The sequence below is a fragment of the Tetrao urogallus genome (genome assembly GCF_951394365.1).
Source record: "Tetrao urogallus genome assembly, chromosome: 11".
Classification (NCBI taxonomy): Eukaryota; Metazoa; Chordata; class Aves; order Galliformes; family Phasianidae; genus Tetrao; species Tetrao urogallus.
The window spans coordinates 9,010,705-9,029,809 of NC_136824.1; the positions used below are offsets into that span (position 1 = coordinate 9,010,705).

At 42.7% G+C, this 19,105-nt stretch overlaps 1 protein-coding gene across 2 annotated transcripts in view; it reads right to left on the reverse strand.

Moving 5' to 3' along the window:
* The window catches only part of SH3GL3 (SH3 domain containing GRB2 like 3, endophilin A3), a gene marked incomplete at both ends in the record, with an annotated part of 43,159 nt that extends 24,408 nt beyond the window's left edge, over nucleotides 1–18,751 (reverse strand). For both annotated transcript variants that reach the window (XM_079540980.1, XM_079540979.1), the window contains one exon: nucleotides 18,707–18,751. In XM_079540980.1, coding sequence (XP_079397106.1) covers nucleotides 18,707–18,751 — 45 coding nt within the window. The remainder of the gene's footprint in view (nucleotides 1–18,706) is intronic.
* Between the last annotated feature and the right edge of the window lie 354 nt (nucleotides 18,752–19,105).

The window sequence follows — 19,105 nt, forward strand, 5'->3', positions numbered from 1 at the left end:
CTGTTTTTCCATTTAGTCTGTCCTCCTCCTAGTTGCCTTACCCCTCTGTATGACTTCTATCTCTTTGCCTCTTCTTGGTTTATTAGAGTTCCCTTTCTATTATGACACACATTTCTCTCTCCACCTGTGGTATTCGTAAGCCCCTGCTCCAACCCCACACAAATCACGTGCACACAAAGAGAAACATAAAAATAAATCTTTCCTATTAATTTTCTTCCACAGGTAGCTCTTCAAATTGGTAGCTTCATGAAACGGATTCCAGGACACTGTAGGTTTAGTGTTACAGCCATCTAGAGCCCATTTCCCATAGATGCACAAGCTCAGTTCACACACAAAATATTGACACCACTGAACCACAGAAATTTCAAAGGAGAAGACAACTTTCTCTTACATTGAAGTTAGAAGGATTGGAATGGGATAAAGAGGCACTGGTGTAAAACATAAAGGCTGATTTTGATTACAGCAAGTTTTTGGTCTTATTACAGTCTACTTCTTGTGTCCATCTTATGTAGTGTAAAAATAAAGTTACCAGCATAGCCATGTCCAAACTACCTGTCACAGCACTCCAACAACAAACCCTGCTGCGTGATCTGAGGGTTCAGATGTCAGGTAAAAGCAACTCTGCAGTGTGCAAGTCCAGATGTGAAGCCAAGTACTTCATTCCATCTTCAGAGCAAGACTCAAACCAAGCTTAAATAAACAACACTGGTTTTCCTCCTTGTAGACAAATGGGGAAAGCCAGCTTACAGCTTATATTCCTCATTACCTTCCAAAACCAGCTGGAGATCAGAGTCACTGCAGCAAGATTTGTTTTTCCTTTTTCTAGTTGGTTCCATTTCATTCTGGGATACGCGTGCATTCACAACGAACTGAAACCAAACCAAGTAGTGCTGAGCTACACAGTCTCCAAGCAAAACACATCACTCACTATTTCCAAATTTATTTTAAAGTTACTTTTTTCTGCACATCCACCCCACAACATATTGCCACTGCAAACGCAGTACAGTTTCCTGTGTCACAGCCAGTAGCACAGTGATATGGGGCAGAAAGAGAAGTGCTTTGCTGCTTCTTATGCTGTCAGTATTACAGTTCCTAATATTTTCACAGTGTCTTGTTTGGGACAGCAGGGTCCCCATTCATTTCTTTCTTAAAAATATGACCAAGGCTTATCAGACAGGTGCCTTTGTACCTTTCAAACTACCACACATCCTACAGCCAATGTCCATATAAAATATTGCTTAGTATAAATTCCTTGACATATTCTGTAACTGCAGATGAGTTCCTATGTATGAAGTCTGTTCCTACAGACCGTTGGTTTGTATTTGCACAGGCATAGACAAGTGTTGAAAAACAGGTCCATGATACTATAGTGAAAATAGTAATATAATGTTTTATTTCACTATAGTATTGTTTTTATTACAATGGAAGTACATAAATTAGCAAAAGAATTCAAGGAACCTGTACAACATATTTATATAAATATATATAATTTTCTTTTTTTTAATAAAAAGTTCATCTATATATTCAGGAACAACCTCTTTTCTGAAAGTGCAGGTGGGCACTGCAGTGGACTGCCCAGGGAGGTGGTGGAGTCACCATCTCTAGAGGTGTTTGAGAGCCATGGAGATGTGGCACTGAGGGATGTGGTCAGTTCACAATATTGGTGGCAGGTGGATGGTTGGACCTGATGGTCTTAGAGATCTTTTCCAACCCTAATGATTCTACATTTAATGATTTTCCAACTATGATTCTATATTTATGTATATTGACATAAACTCAACTAGAACATAATTCATGGTAAGTATGTAAGGGCATTCTTATGCCAATTAAGCCTGTTTGACTTAGTCAATTCAGGTTTAAACAGCAGAGGAAAAGTAACTTGGTTTTTATACCTAATTCTTTCCCACCTCAGTGCTTGATATAGATTGATAAAGGCTTGCAAATCTGATGGACGCACATTTTTGGTAGTGCAGATGTAATTCCATGCCTATTAGACAGGTTAGCAGTACATGTTCATTCAACAGTTTGTAAGCTATTTCCCTAAGTCACCAATTTCCTACCTTGAGATTTACAGTCACACAGCAAGAGCCTGCTTTGTGTCTAATAGGGGTACCTTATGAATGATGCCTTCAGGAATTGCTCCAGATGCATGTGTGTCCCTTCTGGTCTTGCCATCAGTATGTATTCATCCTATGAAATTGTTCATAATTAAAATCACGTAAATGATGATAACTCATCCCTCCTTTCCTAAGTGTTCTCTCACCAGCCTTCCCCAGAAGGAGCTGCACGTAATTCTGTACTCTCCAGTACTCTGCTCGAGTTCATACCTATGTTCTTTATTGATGAGAAAGACTGCATTACACTTAATTTATATAGTCCTCTAGCTCAAGGTTGAAGGAATGAAGAGTCCCAGGACAAGTCCTGTAACAAGCATCCCAGAGAAGACTACGCTCTTGCTGATATTTTGAGAAACAGGTAATAAAGAGAAACAGCTAGAAAGCTGTCTTTGCTTTCAAAGACGGCTGCAAGAAAACTTTCCTCAAGTTACTGCCTATCAGCTTTTGTTTCTATCACCATGACACGCACTGTTTATGACTGTTTCACTAACTTTGACCTTCTGCCTTTAAACGGCAGAAGTTCTTTCCCACAGACACATGGACGCTTGAACTTGAGGACGCAACAGATAAGTGCAACTGGTTATGTTAACTGCCCACACTACTTGCCAAACAGCTTATAAAGTGCTGTAATGCCAGGTCCCAGAGAAGCATCACAGCCTGAATTCTCAATTATCTGCACGAGTGAAGGACTCCAGTTGGAGGTCTGTCACATGGACTAAACACTGTCATCATGCATTCAATTCTTCAGATGTGAAGTGGAACTCAAGTCTCCTCCTGCCTTCAGATCTGTCAGCAAAACACATTTTGATTTAAGCTTTAAGTCAGGCCCTGGAGCAATGTGGGTTAAGATTACTAGACAAATACAAAATGAGCTAGAAGCATACATGATTAATATTTGAGCAGAAAATTTTTTAAGGAATGTATTCCACCACTTCTACAAGGCTACAAGGTATTTTTTTCCCCCTCTTAAAATGCATACACTATTCATTTAATACCATTTTTCTCTACTAAGCTTCAACAAAAAATGTTAAATAATCAGTAATTATATGCAGATAATTTTGGCAAGACCCTCAACTGTCATTGCAACAGTGCTGCTTTTTCTTTCTTTCCTACAACATGTAGTAGTTCTCTCAGCTTCCTAATTATGTGTTTGTTATTCATTTTAAACATTAGCATGGAGTTGAGGAACTAGATACTGAATCACATGAAAAGGAATGTGTTGTACGATTAAAGGAAAAAAAAAAAAAGAGCAGCTGTCACCAAGCAGCAGCTTGATTACAGCAACAGAGTGCTACCACAGCGCAACTGCAGAGGGCTGGTGTTTGCTTTTCCAACAAGCTCTGGCAAAGGAATTGAGCTCCAATAAAGAACAATTCAAGCCCGGGGGTTTTCCACCTCTCCAGTGCCCCACAGATGAGCTGGACCACCCAAAGGTTATCAGAACTTGCTAGTTATGCCCCCTACACTATCTGTTATACTATCTGCCTCAGCACAATCATTGTCTTAAAGATGGACATTTATCTCTAGGTCCCACCGCCTTTTAAACCAGCTGAATCTGGGCATAGCCAATTTGTCTAGCTCTACAGCTGTGACATGCAGTCACATCCAAAGTCTTTCCTTCAGATGTGGTGAACTATCATTCCAAGTGCCTCAAACCTGGCATCTGTATGAGCCTCAATATCCTTCCCAGGCACCTATGCAGGGGAGGTGTGCTCAGGGCCCCCACCATCTCTGTAACTTTAACTTTGAGTACATCAGTGTGACGAGAAAGCAACACAGGCTTCATGTACGAGTTTCTAAACCACTGTGCTTTTCCCCTCAGTGCCCTCAGGGGCTACTGAACTTTGGGGGCAGCAAAACCACTGAGAAGTACGTTCCAAAAATTGAGTTCTTCCTGATGCAAACCCAGAGTTTTCAGATTTCTGTGCCTCCTACTCCTTCCTGCTGGTAAGTCCAACTTATGTGTACTAAAATATACATCCATTCTAGAGAGCAATATCCTTTCCCTAATTATAGCCTTCACCTGTGTCACGGGCACGAAGCTCTGCACAGAAAGGCTGCCTGCACACGTGGTCTTTTGATGACTTCTCACTATGGTTCTTCAAAGCAGCATCTGATAACCTTTCCCACTCCTTACAGCTCACAGAACAAGAAATAACACTGGACAAGCCCAAATTAATACAGCTCTGAGGCGGTATTTTTTACATATTACAAAAAGGCCATTTCAGTTTGACAACCATACCTCTCCTCCAGTCACTGAAAGAAAGTGGAAAAGGACAGCAAAATGCTGAACCTCCAGAAAACAGAGGAAAACTTTAACAATTAAACATCTGATGTGCGTGAGATGATGCACACACCAGGACCCAGCGTGGTATCAGTGGGAATGAATTAAACGCACAGAGATATTGAAGAAAAGCACAGTGTTGTGGACAAAGGAAATTCTTGTCCATATACAAATAAAGTGCAAGACTCTGGACTCTATAATGCGATTTTACATTTCTATAGAGAGTGAGTCACTTCGCACCAGGCACTGACACGTCACTGGGTGTTTGACTAAAACTTGTCTGCTAAAGCTATTCTTTGGCACATGCGCTCTACAACAAAAACTACTTTGTGTTCCCCAACCTTGAACACTTCCCTGACAAATCTCCACTGTGCTTCCCAAAGAACTCAACGCTGCTGCTGGCACATGCATTTATAAATCAGCAAATTGAAAATGATGCTGTAACATCTCAAAAGGAAAACATCTCTGTGAGAATTCACATACACCGCCACAAGCCAACCTACCTGAATTTTTAGGGACATTACTCCATATCAGTGCCTTAAGACTGTGGAGTGATAATAAAGTGTGAGACTTGAGACTGTCAGCTTTTCAAAAGATGAGATACAAATGCATTTCATGAATCCTCTGACAAAAATTCTGATTCATTGATCTAAGACTTCACATGGGCAACAACAATGACGTACACGAAACCATAATGCTCCACACAGACAGAAACATACTTTTACTTCAGTATTTTATTCTGGAAATCTAAAATAGCGTTCCTTAATCTGCTTAAAATCTTGCTGTGTATGGAGCTGAGCATATCTGCTGAAGGAGCACGTGTAAAGGCACCAAAGAGTTGACAAAAAGTCCTTAATGGTTATCCTTCCTCCCTTCCCAATTTAACTGTTTCTTGCTCAATTCCAAACCTCTATTAAAAATTAAAAAATGAGTTTTCTTGTAAAGTCAAATTTGTCACTTTGGATTCCAAACCATGACCTGCTTTATGCTCACTTATCCCACCAGAACACAGAGCAGCAGCACAGGAACAGCCCTCCTGCTGGGTGACAAAGGCTGAGCAGCGGAACCCAGAGGTGGGTGTGAAGCTGCACCACTTCCTGCCCCCTTTGGGCACACTGTTCCACATAGAACAAGATTTCATCCCTTGGATGAAAGGATGAAAGGAATTTCATGCAGAGCAGCTGGAGCAACGAACAACAAGCTGTTCCAGAGAGAGTTCCTCTGGGTGTTAGCACATTAACACTTCTTTCTTCCTTCAAAAATTCACTTGGTAAAAAAGCAATCCCGATTTGGACTTGAAAGAATCCCTCTTCAGAAAGAGGGATTTTCTCTCTGATATTCTCTGTGCCCATAGCTAAGGTGTGGCTTCCTTCTGACAGACCCCTATGTGCCCACAGAGAAGATGAGAAAAGGTGATTGCACTATAAAACAGAATACCTAACTCTGAAAGCTGGACATTTAAACAGCTCCACTATGTGCTCCCTCTCCAAATAACATAAGGACCCCTCATGTTACCATTGCCATTACTCCAAGCCCTGCTCCATTTGAGATGTTTCTACATTAGATGTCTCTCATGACTACATGCAAAGATTGCTTTTACAGATGCTAACAAGTAATTGTCAAAGTGGTCCCTTATGACACTATTTTACCCAAAGAGCACTGGAAGAACATGAAGAGTTATACCACACCTATTTTTCACTGGTCAGATTGCCTCTTGCTGCCACAGAGTCGCTTTACAACCTCAGCCCAACTCTCCCATCTGTTTTGCCTCATTTGCCGTGCTAGCCCTTACCTAATTGAGCAGAACTCCTTCCTCTGGTACTCTCAGTTGAAATAAGCTTACTCTACTCTGAAAGTGAACAAAACATTCAAATATTCTTTCAAGTGGCTTTTCAAAGCTGCTTTAAGCTCTCTAACTCCTCCTGCACCCCAGTGAGACCCTTGCCCTGCCACCAGCTGCAGCGTGGCCAAAGCGAGCTGCTCCAGCAGGTGACCCACCTGAAGGCCCAGATTAAGGCTGCTGCAAACTGCCATGCAGCTGTGCAATCCCCAGATGGAATCCCATGGTTGGAGCTGCTTCCAGGAACACAGGACTTGCCCACGCAGTAGAGAGGGATGTGCATACCAAAAGCAATCCAACCATCCACTTAGCAGGCAGGTATTCTTAACAACCTCCTGGTCCCACACAAAATAAGCTTTGCATTACCTTGTTGATGCAATACCTCTGTACTCACCAAATGATACCTAGCAATTGTCACTCATTCTAGTGAAAATCTATGTTTCATTTTATTCCAGAACATGCTGGCACACTGTCAGTCACATTCTGCAAGAGTGCACTGCTCTGATTCATAGCTCCTTAAAGAAGGTTATTGCACTCAGTGTTCCCAGAACATCATCTGAACAGTTCCAGCACAATGCCCTGGAAATAACCCCAGAAAATGGATCCTTCATTCTTTTCTCAGGCTAAACTACCCCAGCTTGCTCATGTAAAATGGCTCCCACTGGCTCTCGTGAAAGCTAGCATTAAATGCTGCACTGATGATAGTACAGCCTGCACTCAAGAAAGGCCCACCCAGCTTTCAGTACACAAGCAGCCCACAGCCAGCCTGTGCTGAAAACCCCGCTGTTTCAAAAGGAGAGAGATCAGTCAACACAAAAATCACAGCTTGCATGAGCATAATAGGCAGTTAAAATACTTAAATCATTTAAATTGCTGTTTATTCTTGAAAACACTTAACTACATTGCATAACTCAAATATCCAATTGCCCTGCTGCATTTCCCATGACCAAAGATTTCTGCTTTTTAGACAGCTGAAAAACTGTTGACAAACTATTGAAAACTCATGGAAATAATAATAAAAAAAAAGAGATTGGTATTTATTTCAAGGCTCAGTAGAGAGGGCTTCATTACCAAGATGCGGAGCATTGACCACCTCTCCCTAGGGCCGTACCTTAAGCACACCCTCAACACCCAGGTGTGAGCCAAACCACTCACAGCTGATTTCAGGGAGCCCTGCCCAAGTAAGGGCCTGGGGAAGGTGAATTTGCACTCAGCTTTGGGGCTGACCTAATTCTGCTTTTGTAAAGTCATAATATACTTACATCACCTTCACTAAATTCCACGGTATCATTATATACTCAACACCACAAACAGTAAATTTGAGTCTCAGAAATAAATTGGCAAGCATTTTTACCACCAAGACAGTTCTTTTGCTGATGTCAGTCACAGGAGAAGTAACACAGACAATACCCGGGCACTTTTAGTAATGATTTACAGCTCAAAGTATTTGGGAAAGTATTCTTAAATCTGACCTTAAAAACTGCTACACTGCAAACAGTTAGGACTGCCAATCTGCATTTTAAAGTTACTAAACAACTGTGTGTTTAGGTAAAGCTTGAAGTTTCCTTGACAGCGCCATCGTTTAAAGTGACAGTTTTAGCAAAGCCATTATCAGTAAATAACACAGTCATCATCCACTGCTGAGCTCCCTTGTGGGCTGTACAGAGGAAGGAGAGCAACAGGACTGCCAACAGAAGTTTTATGGCCAGGTACACTGATGACCAAAATCAATATATATATATATAAATATATACATTTTTTTCTCTAGTTTGGAATTAACTTCTCACATTACCATATATTGCTCATCACTGCTTCAGAACAATGCTTATTTGCAAGTATACATTACGTGCATGAAAAGTGACAAACCAGATCTATTTATTGCTCTTTCAGGAGCTACTTTTCTCACCATCAGGCAGTAATTCTTATTGAATTCCATTCCCACATAATCAACTTATGATTTGCCCTACAATGTTATTAAACTACTGCTTACATTCTTAGCCCATACGCTAACCCTGTGGATTTTATTCAGTTGCTGTAAAACTGATTGATAATTCCATCACCTACCCTTGCTTTTTACTGCACGTTATTTTGATTTAAGTGCCACCATTTCTACCTTTAGAGCAGCCAGTCCCATAGTGTACACTTTTAGTAGATCGTGAAACACCCAAACCATTCTGCCATGCAGTCAATTGCTGTTACTTCCTACCTGTTCCTGCTGTATGGAGATTGCATACCTTCCCTTTGACTCAGCAAGATCTTTGTTTGCTCAGCTTGAGGGGTTTTTGTTAGCTTGTTTTTATAGCCATTTTGGTCAATGGTTTCCACAGGCCTTGAGGTTCATATTCAGCATTAGAATACTGTAAACAACATGCTTCCTGGTCCTGGCTCCTCTGCAAGGACACGTGACTTTTTAGTGAGGTTACAGTTTCATCACCCAAATACTATGAAAAAATCCCAAAATACACTCCCAGCTGCCTTGCAGTGCTTTTGACTGCATTCAAGGCTGCTAGCAGCAACAACCAAGGGAGGAACGAAAGGACTTTGGGTATCTTGCTCTCTTGGTTGATGCAACCTGTGCTCAGGATGAGTTGCAAAATCTAAATGGAACAGACAAATCTCTGACACTTTTGTGCAGCTACAAGTTTTTAATAATCCATACTCCATTCTTTCATATATTAGAAAAACTCTGATATCACAGTTTAAATAAATATATATACACACAAACACGCACGCATCATCTTTTCATCTCTAAGATGGGTCTAGAGATGAAGCCACCATACGTTTTTACCCCATTTTCACAACTCGATTTCAAAACACCCTGGTGGTTTCAGGCAGCAACACTTTGTTACACACAATACCACAAACTAAAATGCAATTGGGGACCATTGGGTTTCACAGCCCACAGGTCTAACAAAGACATGAATTGTCCTGAATGTCCACGAGGCACAATTCCTTCTGATGGAACAGGAACCCTGCAGAAACGCACTCTGGATTTCATCCATGGGACAGAGAAGAACTTCCCTCATCACACACAGAATTACCTGTATTCCATTGTTATCAAACTTTATAAAATGCCATCTTTAAACAGAAAACATGGAAAGCTGGAAAAAGATTTCCAGTATCATCTATGGAGAACAACACAGACCCTTACAGAGATCCTGGAGAAGCTCTGAAGCACTGCTGCAAAGGAGGTCAAAAGGCACTGTCCTCCTCTATGCTGCCACATGGCTGCTGCTTTTTTTTTTTTTAAAGGGGTTTTCTGCTACAAACCCATTGGTGCCAAAACATGTTAAACTCCAGGAAAAAGGAACCTTTAACCACAGCTTATAAGATCACTGATGGGCAGATCTCAATCGTTTACAAACTCACAAGTCAAAACTCTTGCATTCTTCTTGCCAAGCAAAGCAGCATAAATGGCCTTTTCAATCTTGATTAAAATTATGTGATAATTAAGAATATATACAGTGAAATGTGCTAAGTATTAATAATACAAATCTAAATTGCTTAGTATACAGAATCATGGACAGTATTCCAAAATGTGAAGTTTCTGCTTGAAGAAGTAAATGGAAAGAAAAGGAAGATTTGCTGCTTTCCCATCCCTTTAAGATATGCCATGTAGAACCTAAAGAGTAAATGAATGCCTTCACTGGTGCCTATTTTTTATAAATTTGAATAAAAAACAAGAACAACAACAAAAAAAAAAAAAGCCACCCAAAACTTGGCAACACAAATCCATAGAACTTCACCATTTTTTGCAAAATCATTTCCTCATTTTCTTAATGCCATTTTCACGTAATCAAAAAAAAAAAAAAAAAGCACTTCCCAGAAGCAGTGCTGCTTTTGCTTAAGATCAACTATATTTATGTGCACCTTTTTCCCTACTATCAACAAACTTTTTGTTCATCAGATAAGAGATCTGTACTAGTCCTTTGGCTGCTTCCCAACCATGCAGACAGACAAAGAGGTGCTAAGTGCAAAGTCACAAATCTGTTATGCAAGCCTTCCTTAGCACAAGGCTGCTGGAGCTGAACTTGCTCTTCCTCCTTTGCAGTGCAACCCACTCGCAAGCCTTCATTTCTGCAACCCTGCACTAACCTAACTGAATTCAGCAGAATGACAATAACTAACATGGGGGCTTGAAAGGCAGTTTCCACGTAGTCAGTGTCAAAAAAGCAACGTTAGAAGCAATGAATATTTCTGATAGAGCAAGCATGCGGCAGCTCAGCCTAGACCTTTGGCAGAAAGTCAGCCACAGAGCTGCGCTGCTCAGGGCCAGTGTCATTCCACACAGTGAATTTCAGATCTTCTCTAAGCAGAGCTGGCTCGGAAATATTCCTCTGGAGACCGAAGGGCAAACTGTTTACCTTCTAAGTAATGTCTAGCAGATATATTTTGGGCAGAGGCTATCTGTGGGGAGCGCTCCTATCCAAAGGCTTAAAGACGGAGGAGGAGGACGTAAAGGTTATAAATACAACACAGTTGTACAAAGTAATGGAAATGCTGTCATCAATTTCCATTTACCCATAATAAAACTGGGGCTTGGAGCTTTCAGAAACAGAGAGGTAAGCCAGTTCACACCCATAAGCTTCAGGGATTTCCAGATTTCAATGTGTTTCAAGGTTTTACTCTCAATACATTAACAAAAACACCTTGAATAAAGGACAAATGAGGGAGAAAAAGTTTCTTCCACTGAGAAACAGTGTAAACAGTCTTTGAGCATGTGGAGAGCTGCAAGAGAGATCAGGGAAGAGGTCTGGTTTGCTGCTCCTCCTCCCACCTCCAGAGAAAGGGGGAAAAAAGCCCACATTCAACATCAAAGAATGTAATTTAAGTTTATTATAATTTACATGGGAAAAACAGGTAGGGAGTGTTGTTAAAGCCACCAAATGATGAACAGCTAACCTTCAAGGTGAGCAGCGCTTGCTGTGTTCCAGTGCCTCCAGGCAGACACCCAAGCAGCTTACACCAAGAGCAGAATTCCATCTGCTGTCTAAAGAAACCTTATCATATTTTCTTTGGAAGGAATTTCTAGAGAGCAGAACTGGAACTGCTGGTTCTGGTCTGATGAAAAGTCAGCAGATTTGATTAATAATTCACTTTCATGGGGCTTCATCCCCCCACCATGCACACACCTACCAGAAGCCAGGCCAACAGGTGCTGCATTCTCCACAGGAAAGAGAAAGTGTTCCTATGGCTGTGAATTCTCTGGTCTTAGAGACAGCACAGGCGATGGATCTCTCACTTCCCAGCTGTCTCAGTAGGACTGAGAAAGGCAAGTTCACACTTCTGAATCAAAACAATGAGTTTCTCACCTCCAGTCACACACTTGCTGCACTAATATTGTCTTCCCACTTGTTCTCTGCTGGGCAGATACCGTTATCTGAAAATCTGAGTTTCTAAACCTTTGCAGTTGCAGAGGGATATTAAAACCAGAAATGTCAGGTGAAATTACTAACCTTCAGCTCTGCTGACCTTGCTCTGAGTCAATGGAATGACACCATTTCTGTAGCCTGGAAACACAGAATCTGACTTTGGTTCTCTCACTGGCTTTCTCCTTACCTCCAAAGTCATGTCACCTTCAAGTACCTTATTTACCTGCACCTGCTTGAGAAAACAGTGGGAACAATGAGATCTACTTGCCTCTGCAGAGGGATAAGGGGTGCTCCTATCTAAGGCTGTTTATACTGTCTTTTCTATTGTTTCTTTCAAGAAAAAAAAAGATTTTTCACCTTTTATCTATAACCTGAATGCACAAGGCCAGAAAATCTGACAATCAGAGAAATTTATAAGCTTTTGATTCTTATAATTGTGCATAGTTCCCAACCAGGCTAATGTCCCTGCAACCACTGCAGCTCATTACACCCAGGTATAACACAAAAAGCATAATTTAATTTGAACCAGGACTAACAGGGAGCAGAGGCTTGGTATTGTCCTCTGAGTAGAAAACATGCAAGGCTGAGTTGCTGTCATGTTTCACATACGCAGCTGCTGCTATCTGAGATGCTGCAAGAAGTTAAAGGGTAGATTCTGCCATTAATATGTATCACTTAATAACGTTAGTAATAGAAACACTGTACAGTGATAGGAAACAAGAAGCCTATCAAACAGAATTTGAAGTGTAACCTAACATCTGATGAGCCCTTCCCTAACTGGACTTGTTAAAAGCACTGCTACAACCTACATCTTCGGCTCTCAACTGTCATAGAATTGCAGCAGTGTCCTCCTTCCCTGGACAGGAAAGAGCTGACCAGTGGGAACACAGCACAGAATGAGATGAGCACAATACACCGGGGTGGAAGTGGCATTATATAAATAGAAGCAGATTGATCTTAATAACATCACTGTAAGCCAAAACTTTATGCTATAGGCTTGCTGCAGAAAGTACAAAGAAGGGACATATTTTATTACTTGAACTACACCAGTGTTAATAGAAGGTGCTGGTGTGGCACAACAGACAAAATATTGTACTAAAAATACTTCCATTCTTCAGCAATTCTTTGCTCTGGAACTGCAGCTATATCACACCACTGAATCTATACAGCTTTCTTACACCAATAGGAAGCAAGGGTTTGGGCTGAGATTTTGCTGTCATACCGTTATGCTGCTTTTGCCTATGTAGAAGACACTGCACTGAGTCAGCCCAGATTTCTATCAGCATAATTAAGCAGAAATCATCCTGCTGTACATGCATTTCAGAGTCTGTCTCAAATTCCATAGGGGAGTACAATTCATTGTAGAAATGCATCTGCTTAGGATATTTAAGCAACTTGGAGTAACTCCTAGCAAGTGGCACTAAAGAAAATCTGAACACAACTGCGTTGCTGCACTTCCCTTATCTATTTGCTTTGCAGCACTGCAGGACTCTCAAGTGCCTGCACTGCAATGCATTACCCAGCATGTGCTGCAATGACTCAGGCAATAACAGCACGAGTCAGGCTCCAGCTCCAGCTTGCAGGATGCCTGTGTAGCACCCTTCAGCAAAGCCAAGAATCTATAAAAGGAGATGTGTTCAAGAAGACAGTTCAGCTTCCGTTCCATCATGCTGTACTATTTTCTGTTGCAATGCTATTCAGATTTTTACATATACATATGGTACATGTAACCTCCAAATGAGAGCTGCATCACTGCTGGATTCCCAGCTTGCAGCACAGATGATCCAACTCCTGCAGGCTTTGAGAGCTGCATTGCTAGAGGTTGTAGAGGCACACAAATGTTGTGTTTGCTAACTTGTATGCTGGCTGAAATACTCAGCATTTCTTTTTCCTACAGTTATGCCTTTCTGCTAGCCTGCTTAGCAAGTTACAAATATAATTGTTAATATAATTGTGAATATACTTAGAAATTTAAATCTTCACAGCTAGCTTCCCACTCCTCCCAACTCTATCAGACTTGTGTTTTTAATATGAAAAACCAGCTTAGTGCAACAAACAACTATCTTTATATTTTGTACCTATTGGCCTCGTACTCCGGTCCTGGAAAACCAATCAACAACAAAAGAAAACCCAGCAAGAACTCCATCCTCAAACAAGATCTCAGAAACTTACACAAATCCTCTCCTCTCATCGTTTCAGGAATACAAGATGAGCAGTGCATCATCAGCTGCAGTACAGTTTTGTAGTTACCTGATTGCATAACAGGAGTTTCCAGCCACAACACAGGTAAAGATGAGCAGCAGTGACCAGTGTGATATCTTCATGTACATAGAAGACAGAGGAATGTCATTTTGTTGTCCCTGCCATTGGTTGAGGATTTATTCTGCTTTATGAGCCATGTAGAGGAATTAGAATTATCCACTTCAAAACATCTCCAACAATAAACTCAATGTCTTTTCTCCACTATTATGCTCCTATTATTCTAACAGATTTGCAAATGAATACCTCAGATTATGTAATAAAGTCTAGGAACAGGATAGAAGGTGTCCCTGCTGAGGTCCTGGATTCATTGTGCCCAATTCAGGTTAGATGTGAAGGAACAGTATCTCTCACAGCTGGATGTTAACAGCTTCTAGTTGCAGGACAGAAATAGATCTGCATGTACCACTCAGTAGTTAGTAAAGGCTGCCTTTTGGTGTCTCAAAGGCAAGGTCAGGTTTTCTTCGTGCAAAGTCTGTCTTTCCCTCAGTTCACCAAAGCATTTAAAGTTTGTTTGCAACTTGTGTTTGTTTGCCTACTTGTGTAACCTCACTTTGTGGGGTGAGTGGCAAAGTCCCAGGCCGCTGCAAAGTGAGGACAAGCCCAAACACAGCAGCTAAGGACACAAAAATGAAGGAAGAATATTTGCTCACCCTTGAAAGGCCTCAGGCCTTTCAAGTATGCAGGGACCTCCAGCAAGATACACCTCCCGTGGGTTGGCCCTGCCTTCCCACCAGGTGCTCCATCACTGCTTCAAGCTGTGACTCAGCACTTTTTTTTCTTTTTTCCCCCCCTTTTTTTTTTAAGCTTTATTTTGTCAGGAAAGCAAAGCAAACAAAACCCAACTAACAAGATTTATTCTGTGTGGGTAATAAGGTCTCCATTCTGATCTGGTTTTCAATCCAGCAGATTGGATCAACATGCCACATAAATCAACAGAGTAACAGCAGAAATCTGGGGGAGAACAAGCATCCTTGTAACTGCTGGTGAGCGCCAAAAGCCAAGGAACAAAAGCCAAGCACACACGATAGAAAAAAGCCTTCAAAAACATTGCTACAAACAGATGACAGATGCACTACTTGAAAAGACAAATGCCATTGAGGACAATACAAGAGAAGTGCCCAGAGCATATAAGCTAAACCACTTTCAGAAGTAAAAAATGTTGTACTAACTCTGCTTAGAAAACCTGTTCACATTTATGCTAATCTACAGGCAGAAGAAGCAACACCTGAATAGCTCTGCCCTTTTTTTCTTCACTAACAGTTAGAAAGGGTTTAAGAAGTCAATCTGCATTCACTGACAATCACTGCTCATGCTTACATTGCAATTAAGATATTCACAATAATTGCAGTCCTGTGTTTCACAAAAAAAAAGTATTGATTTCTACAGCCTCTGAGGAGTCAAGCCTAAGAAATACACTGCTAATAATCTGTTGATACTGAGACTGCTGCCATAGACATACTTCTAACACAACTAATTAAAAAAAGACAAAAAACATGAATTTAAGGCCTTACAGCAGTGTCATGGCTGAGCACTCAGAACAACTAAGGGAAGGGAGGCTCCCAACACCCAGCCTCCTGCTTTGAAAGGGACCGACATCACAGCACTGAGATGCCAGCCTGGCTGAGCTGATAGAACACAGCAGAAGCTACAGCAGCACCTGCCGACTAGGAAGGCCATCCTATCCATGCTCTGTACTTACAGTTTTTCTAAACAGAACAGCTCTCTAAAAATACTCCTGGTGAGCATCAGAAGGCACAGCCCTCCCACTGCCTGTGCTGCGCCACGTGCGCAGCCGCACGGAGATCCACCCACCTGCATCAAAGGCTGCACATCGACAACAGGAAAACAGATATGTCAGCATCTGAAAGTGACAGGAGGCAAATTTTCCATTGAGAACACAACTCCCTGGGGCTAATTAAAAAAATCAATCTATTTGAAAACACATCGACTTGAATATTTCAATTCAAACTTACAGTCCACGTAATAAGCACGGTAAAGCTATTTCTAGCACTCCTAAAAGCTATCATCTATTACGCCACAGACACACAGCTTGGTTTGAGTCTATCACTTCTGCATCCCTGATGAAGCAATTGGCAGGGTAGACAGGCTGCAGTGCAATTGGGTATTGCAACGCACACACAAATAGCCCAAACGTTACTGCAGCAGTGCAAACAAACGCCCATGACTCAGAGCTGCCTTCCAGCCCTTGCCCCTGAGCAGGTGAAAATCTACACACTCACACCATAAAGAACTGCTATTGTGAGTTTATGGATCGCAAACATGGAGATACGGGGACTTTTTAGCATGTTACAGCGTGTTACATCTGAGCTTGGGGGAGGGCTTTAGGAGCCATACAAAGGTGACTGCTGACCTTTTTGTTAAAGTGAACACCTATTTACTCAGCAGTAACTTCAGATAAACCACGTTGGCATGCATCAGACAAACATCCCAGAAGGAATAAGCCAATAAACCTCTACTGCACACATACAATCAAAAGTATTGGTTCCTTTTTTTACCTCAGAGTCTAAAGCAAGACATACAGAAAATGTATTTCCCCTGGAAAAAAAAAAAAAAAAAGCAATAAAGAAAAGCAAACAGTTCTGCAATAAGTGAGTGGCTGTTAGAAATGCTACACTAAATGATGTATTTGGATTTCTTCTATAACTGTGTGGTCTATAACCCTAGATCTACATCAGTCTATAGATCAGTTGGAACTGCGGGTTATTTCAGTTAAATAGACATCTGTTGTAACATGGAAATATTATCTTCTGAAAATATAGAGATCTTGTCACTTCTGTGATATGTACTCACATTTTAAAATCAACTTGTTAAATACAGACTGTCTTAACTCACTTGCTTCATCCTTCAGACTTTTTTTGTCTCTAGGTTCTGCCAACCTTCAAATATTCTCCTTCAATCACGTGTCCTGGCACAATTCTCATTCCCCTCAGTATTCCTCAGCGTCCTCTGGGAAATTTGCCAGTTTTGTCATCTGCCCCCATTCTCCTTTGGGAACATTAAAGCAAGGAATTAATTTCATTCTCTCCCCAAGCCATGCCTGTGTCTGCTGTTAGTAGTTACCCTTGGCATCTCTCAGCCTTTCAATACACAAATGATACACCTCCTTAAGAGCTCCTACAGTACTTAAGAGATTCATAAAACGTCCTGCTGAGAGATATCTGCACTTGCTTGTTTTAGCATCGTGCAAAAGAATTAAGCTGAAAGATGGAGTACCGATATTTCTATTATGTGTGCCCTCACCATCCCACTTTCTGCTACTTTCCACAATTGTTTTCCACGTATTTATATATTTTTATATCATTTTGCTCAATGTCTGATCTGGAGTCTTCCAGAAGGAACTCCTAAGAAGTAAATCGTGTTCTCTTAAGCACCAAAGAAATCCAGTTCCAATATCGGCTTTTTTCCTGCACGAGCATTTTCTACTAAGGAACATTTCCTTCTTGAAGAAGATGCTATTCAGATCCGCTTCCTTTAAATTGCATACTCACTTCTTCATTTGACAATGAAAGGAAACTTCGCATTTGGCCAAAGATGAAGAACGTTATCAAATATTAGACTTATGCATCCCAGTTTCCTACTGTAATGAACACTGGAGGACGTACCACAGCATTTCAGGAAATACCTGGGCAAGTTCAATATATCCTTCTGTTCCATTCTGCCACCAACGCTACCTTCTCCAGCTTCCCCCTCGGTTATTTAGTTCTTTGCTATGTGTACGTGCCCAGATTAAGCAACCTGCCACACTGTTGGCAGCCGTCAGACTGGAAGCATTTGTTGTGGTTACCTCTTTAACTTCCGCACTAAAATACCATCTGTGTTACCAACTCGGCACAGCAAAGGCTGCACCATTTACAGTACGGTGGCTGCAGAACAAACCAAAGCCTTTGCTAAGCTGTCCTTGGGTTTGTTTAACCAGAGAGCCCTCATTTTTGCAAAGAGGCAGTGAAAGTTGACTAAATATCTAGGTGTGTGGCATTCCTTGAGACTGATACAGAGCACAGAAGAAATAACACTACTGACAATAAATGTTAGATACAATTACTCAGCCTGTCAGTATCTGACCAAAGCCATGTTTGGGCTGGAGAGACCCCAGCTACCGGCTGCAGGACCTGCAGAAAGGCAGCTCAGCGGCTCTGAGCCTTTATTTCCCGTGCTCCAAGCAGGAGCAGCTGTCAGCTTGGCCAAACAGGTTACAGAACTCATATTAGTACTGCCATCATCATTAAGGAGAGGCGGCAGGAGGACAGATCTCCGGGGAACTCACAAACTCCTCCACTGGAGAACCCCACCGTGCAGCACTGCGGGAAGGGAAAGTGGGAAAGCTGCAGCAGGAGAGAATGTGAAGGCTCAGGAAAAGATTTGAGTACAGCATCCAGAGAAGGAGGGAAAACTCTAGAAACGCAGAGTACCCCCTATAGGACAGATGCGTGGTATGCCAGGTAGGGAAACAGCAGGAGTCGTTCAGAGAGGACAACGACGAACTCTGTGGGGACGGCCGGTACCTCACAGCCCCCGTCTTTAACTGAGGCCACGGGGCACAAACCAGAACCAGAGCAAAAGAAATGCCAGTAACAAAAGCAGTAATTGGAAGCGAAGAGCCGGGCCCCAGGAGATGGGAGGGCAGGGGCGGCCCGCCTCGCACGCTCTCCTCGGCCGGCCGCGGGGCACCCAGCGAGATGGGGGCCGGCGGTGCAGCCGCCGCCCCGCAACCAAAGGACGCGCCCCGGGGCGGCGATGCCAGAACCCGCACAGAGGGAGAACCCCAGGGAGCCGCTCCTCCGAGTCCAGCCCGCCGCCGCCGCTCCCTTACCTGGCTGGCTTTGTGAAACTGCTTCTTGAGCCCCGCCACGGACATCCTCCCGCCGCGGGCGGCTCCCCGCGGAGCCCGTACCCCGAGGCGGCTGCCGGCGTGCGGCGGCTCCGGGCAGCGATCCGCGGCCTCTCGCTGTGTCACCCGCACCGCCGGCCCCGGAGCCCCGCGCGGGTGGAAACATCGCGTTCCGAACGGGCTCGGCGGTGCCACCCTATTGGCCGCCGTTCGTGCCCATGCAAATGACACAGCCGGAGTCGCCCGCCCATTGGACGCGCGCGGGGGACTATGCAAATTGAGCGCCCGAAGACGTCTACGCTACGGTGTTGTGTGAAGACCGCAGAGCCGGCGGGCTCGGCCCGCACTGCGCTGCCGGGGGGCGCAGCGCTGAGCGGCGCG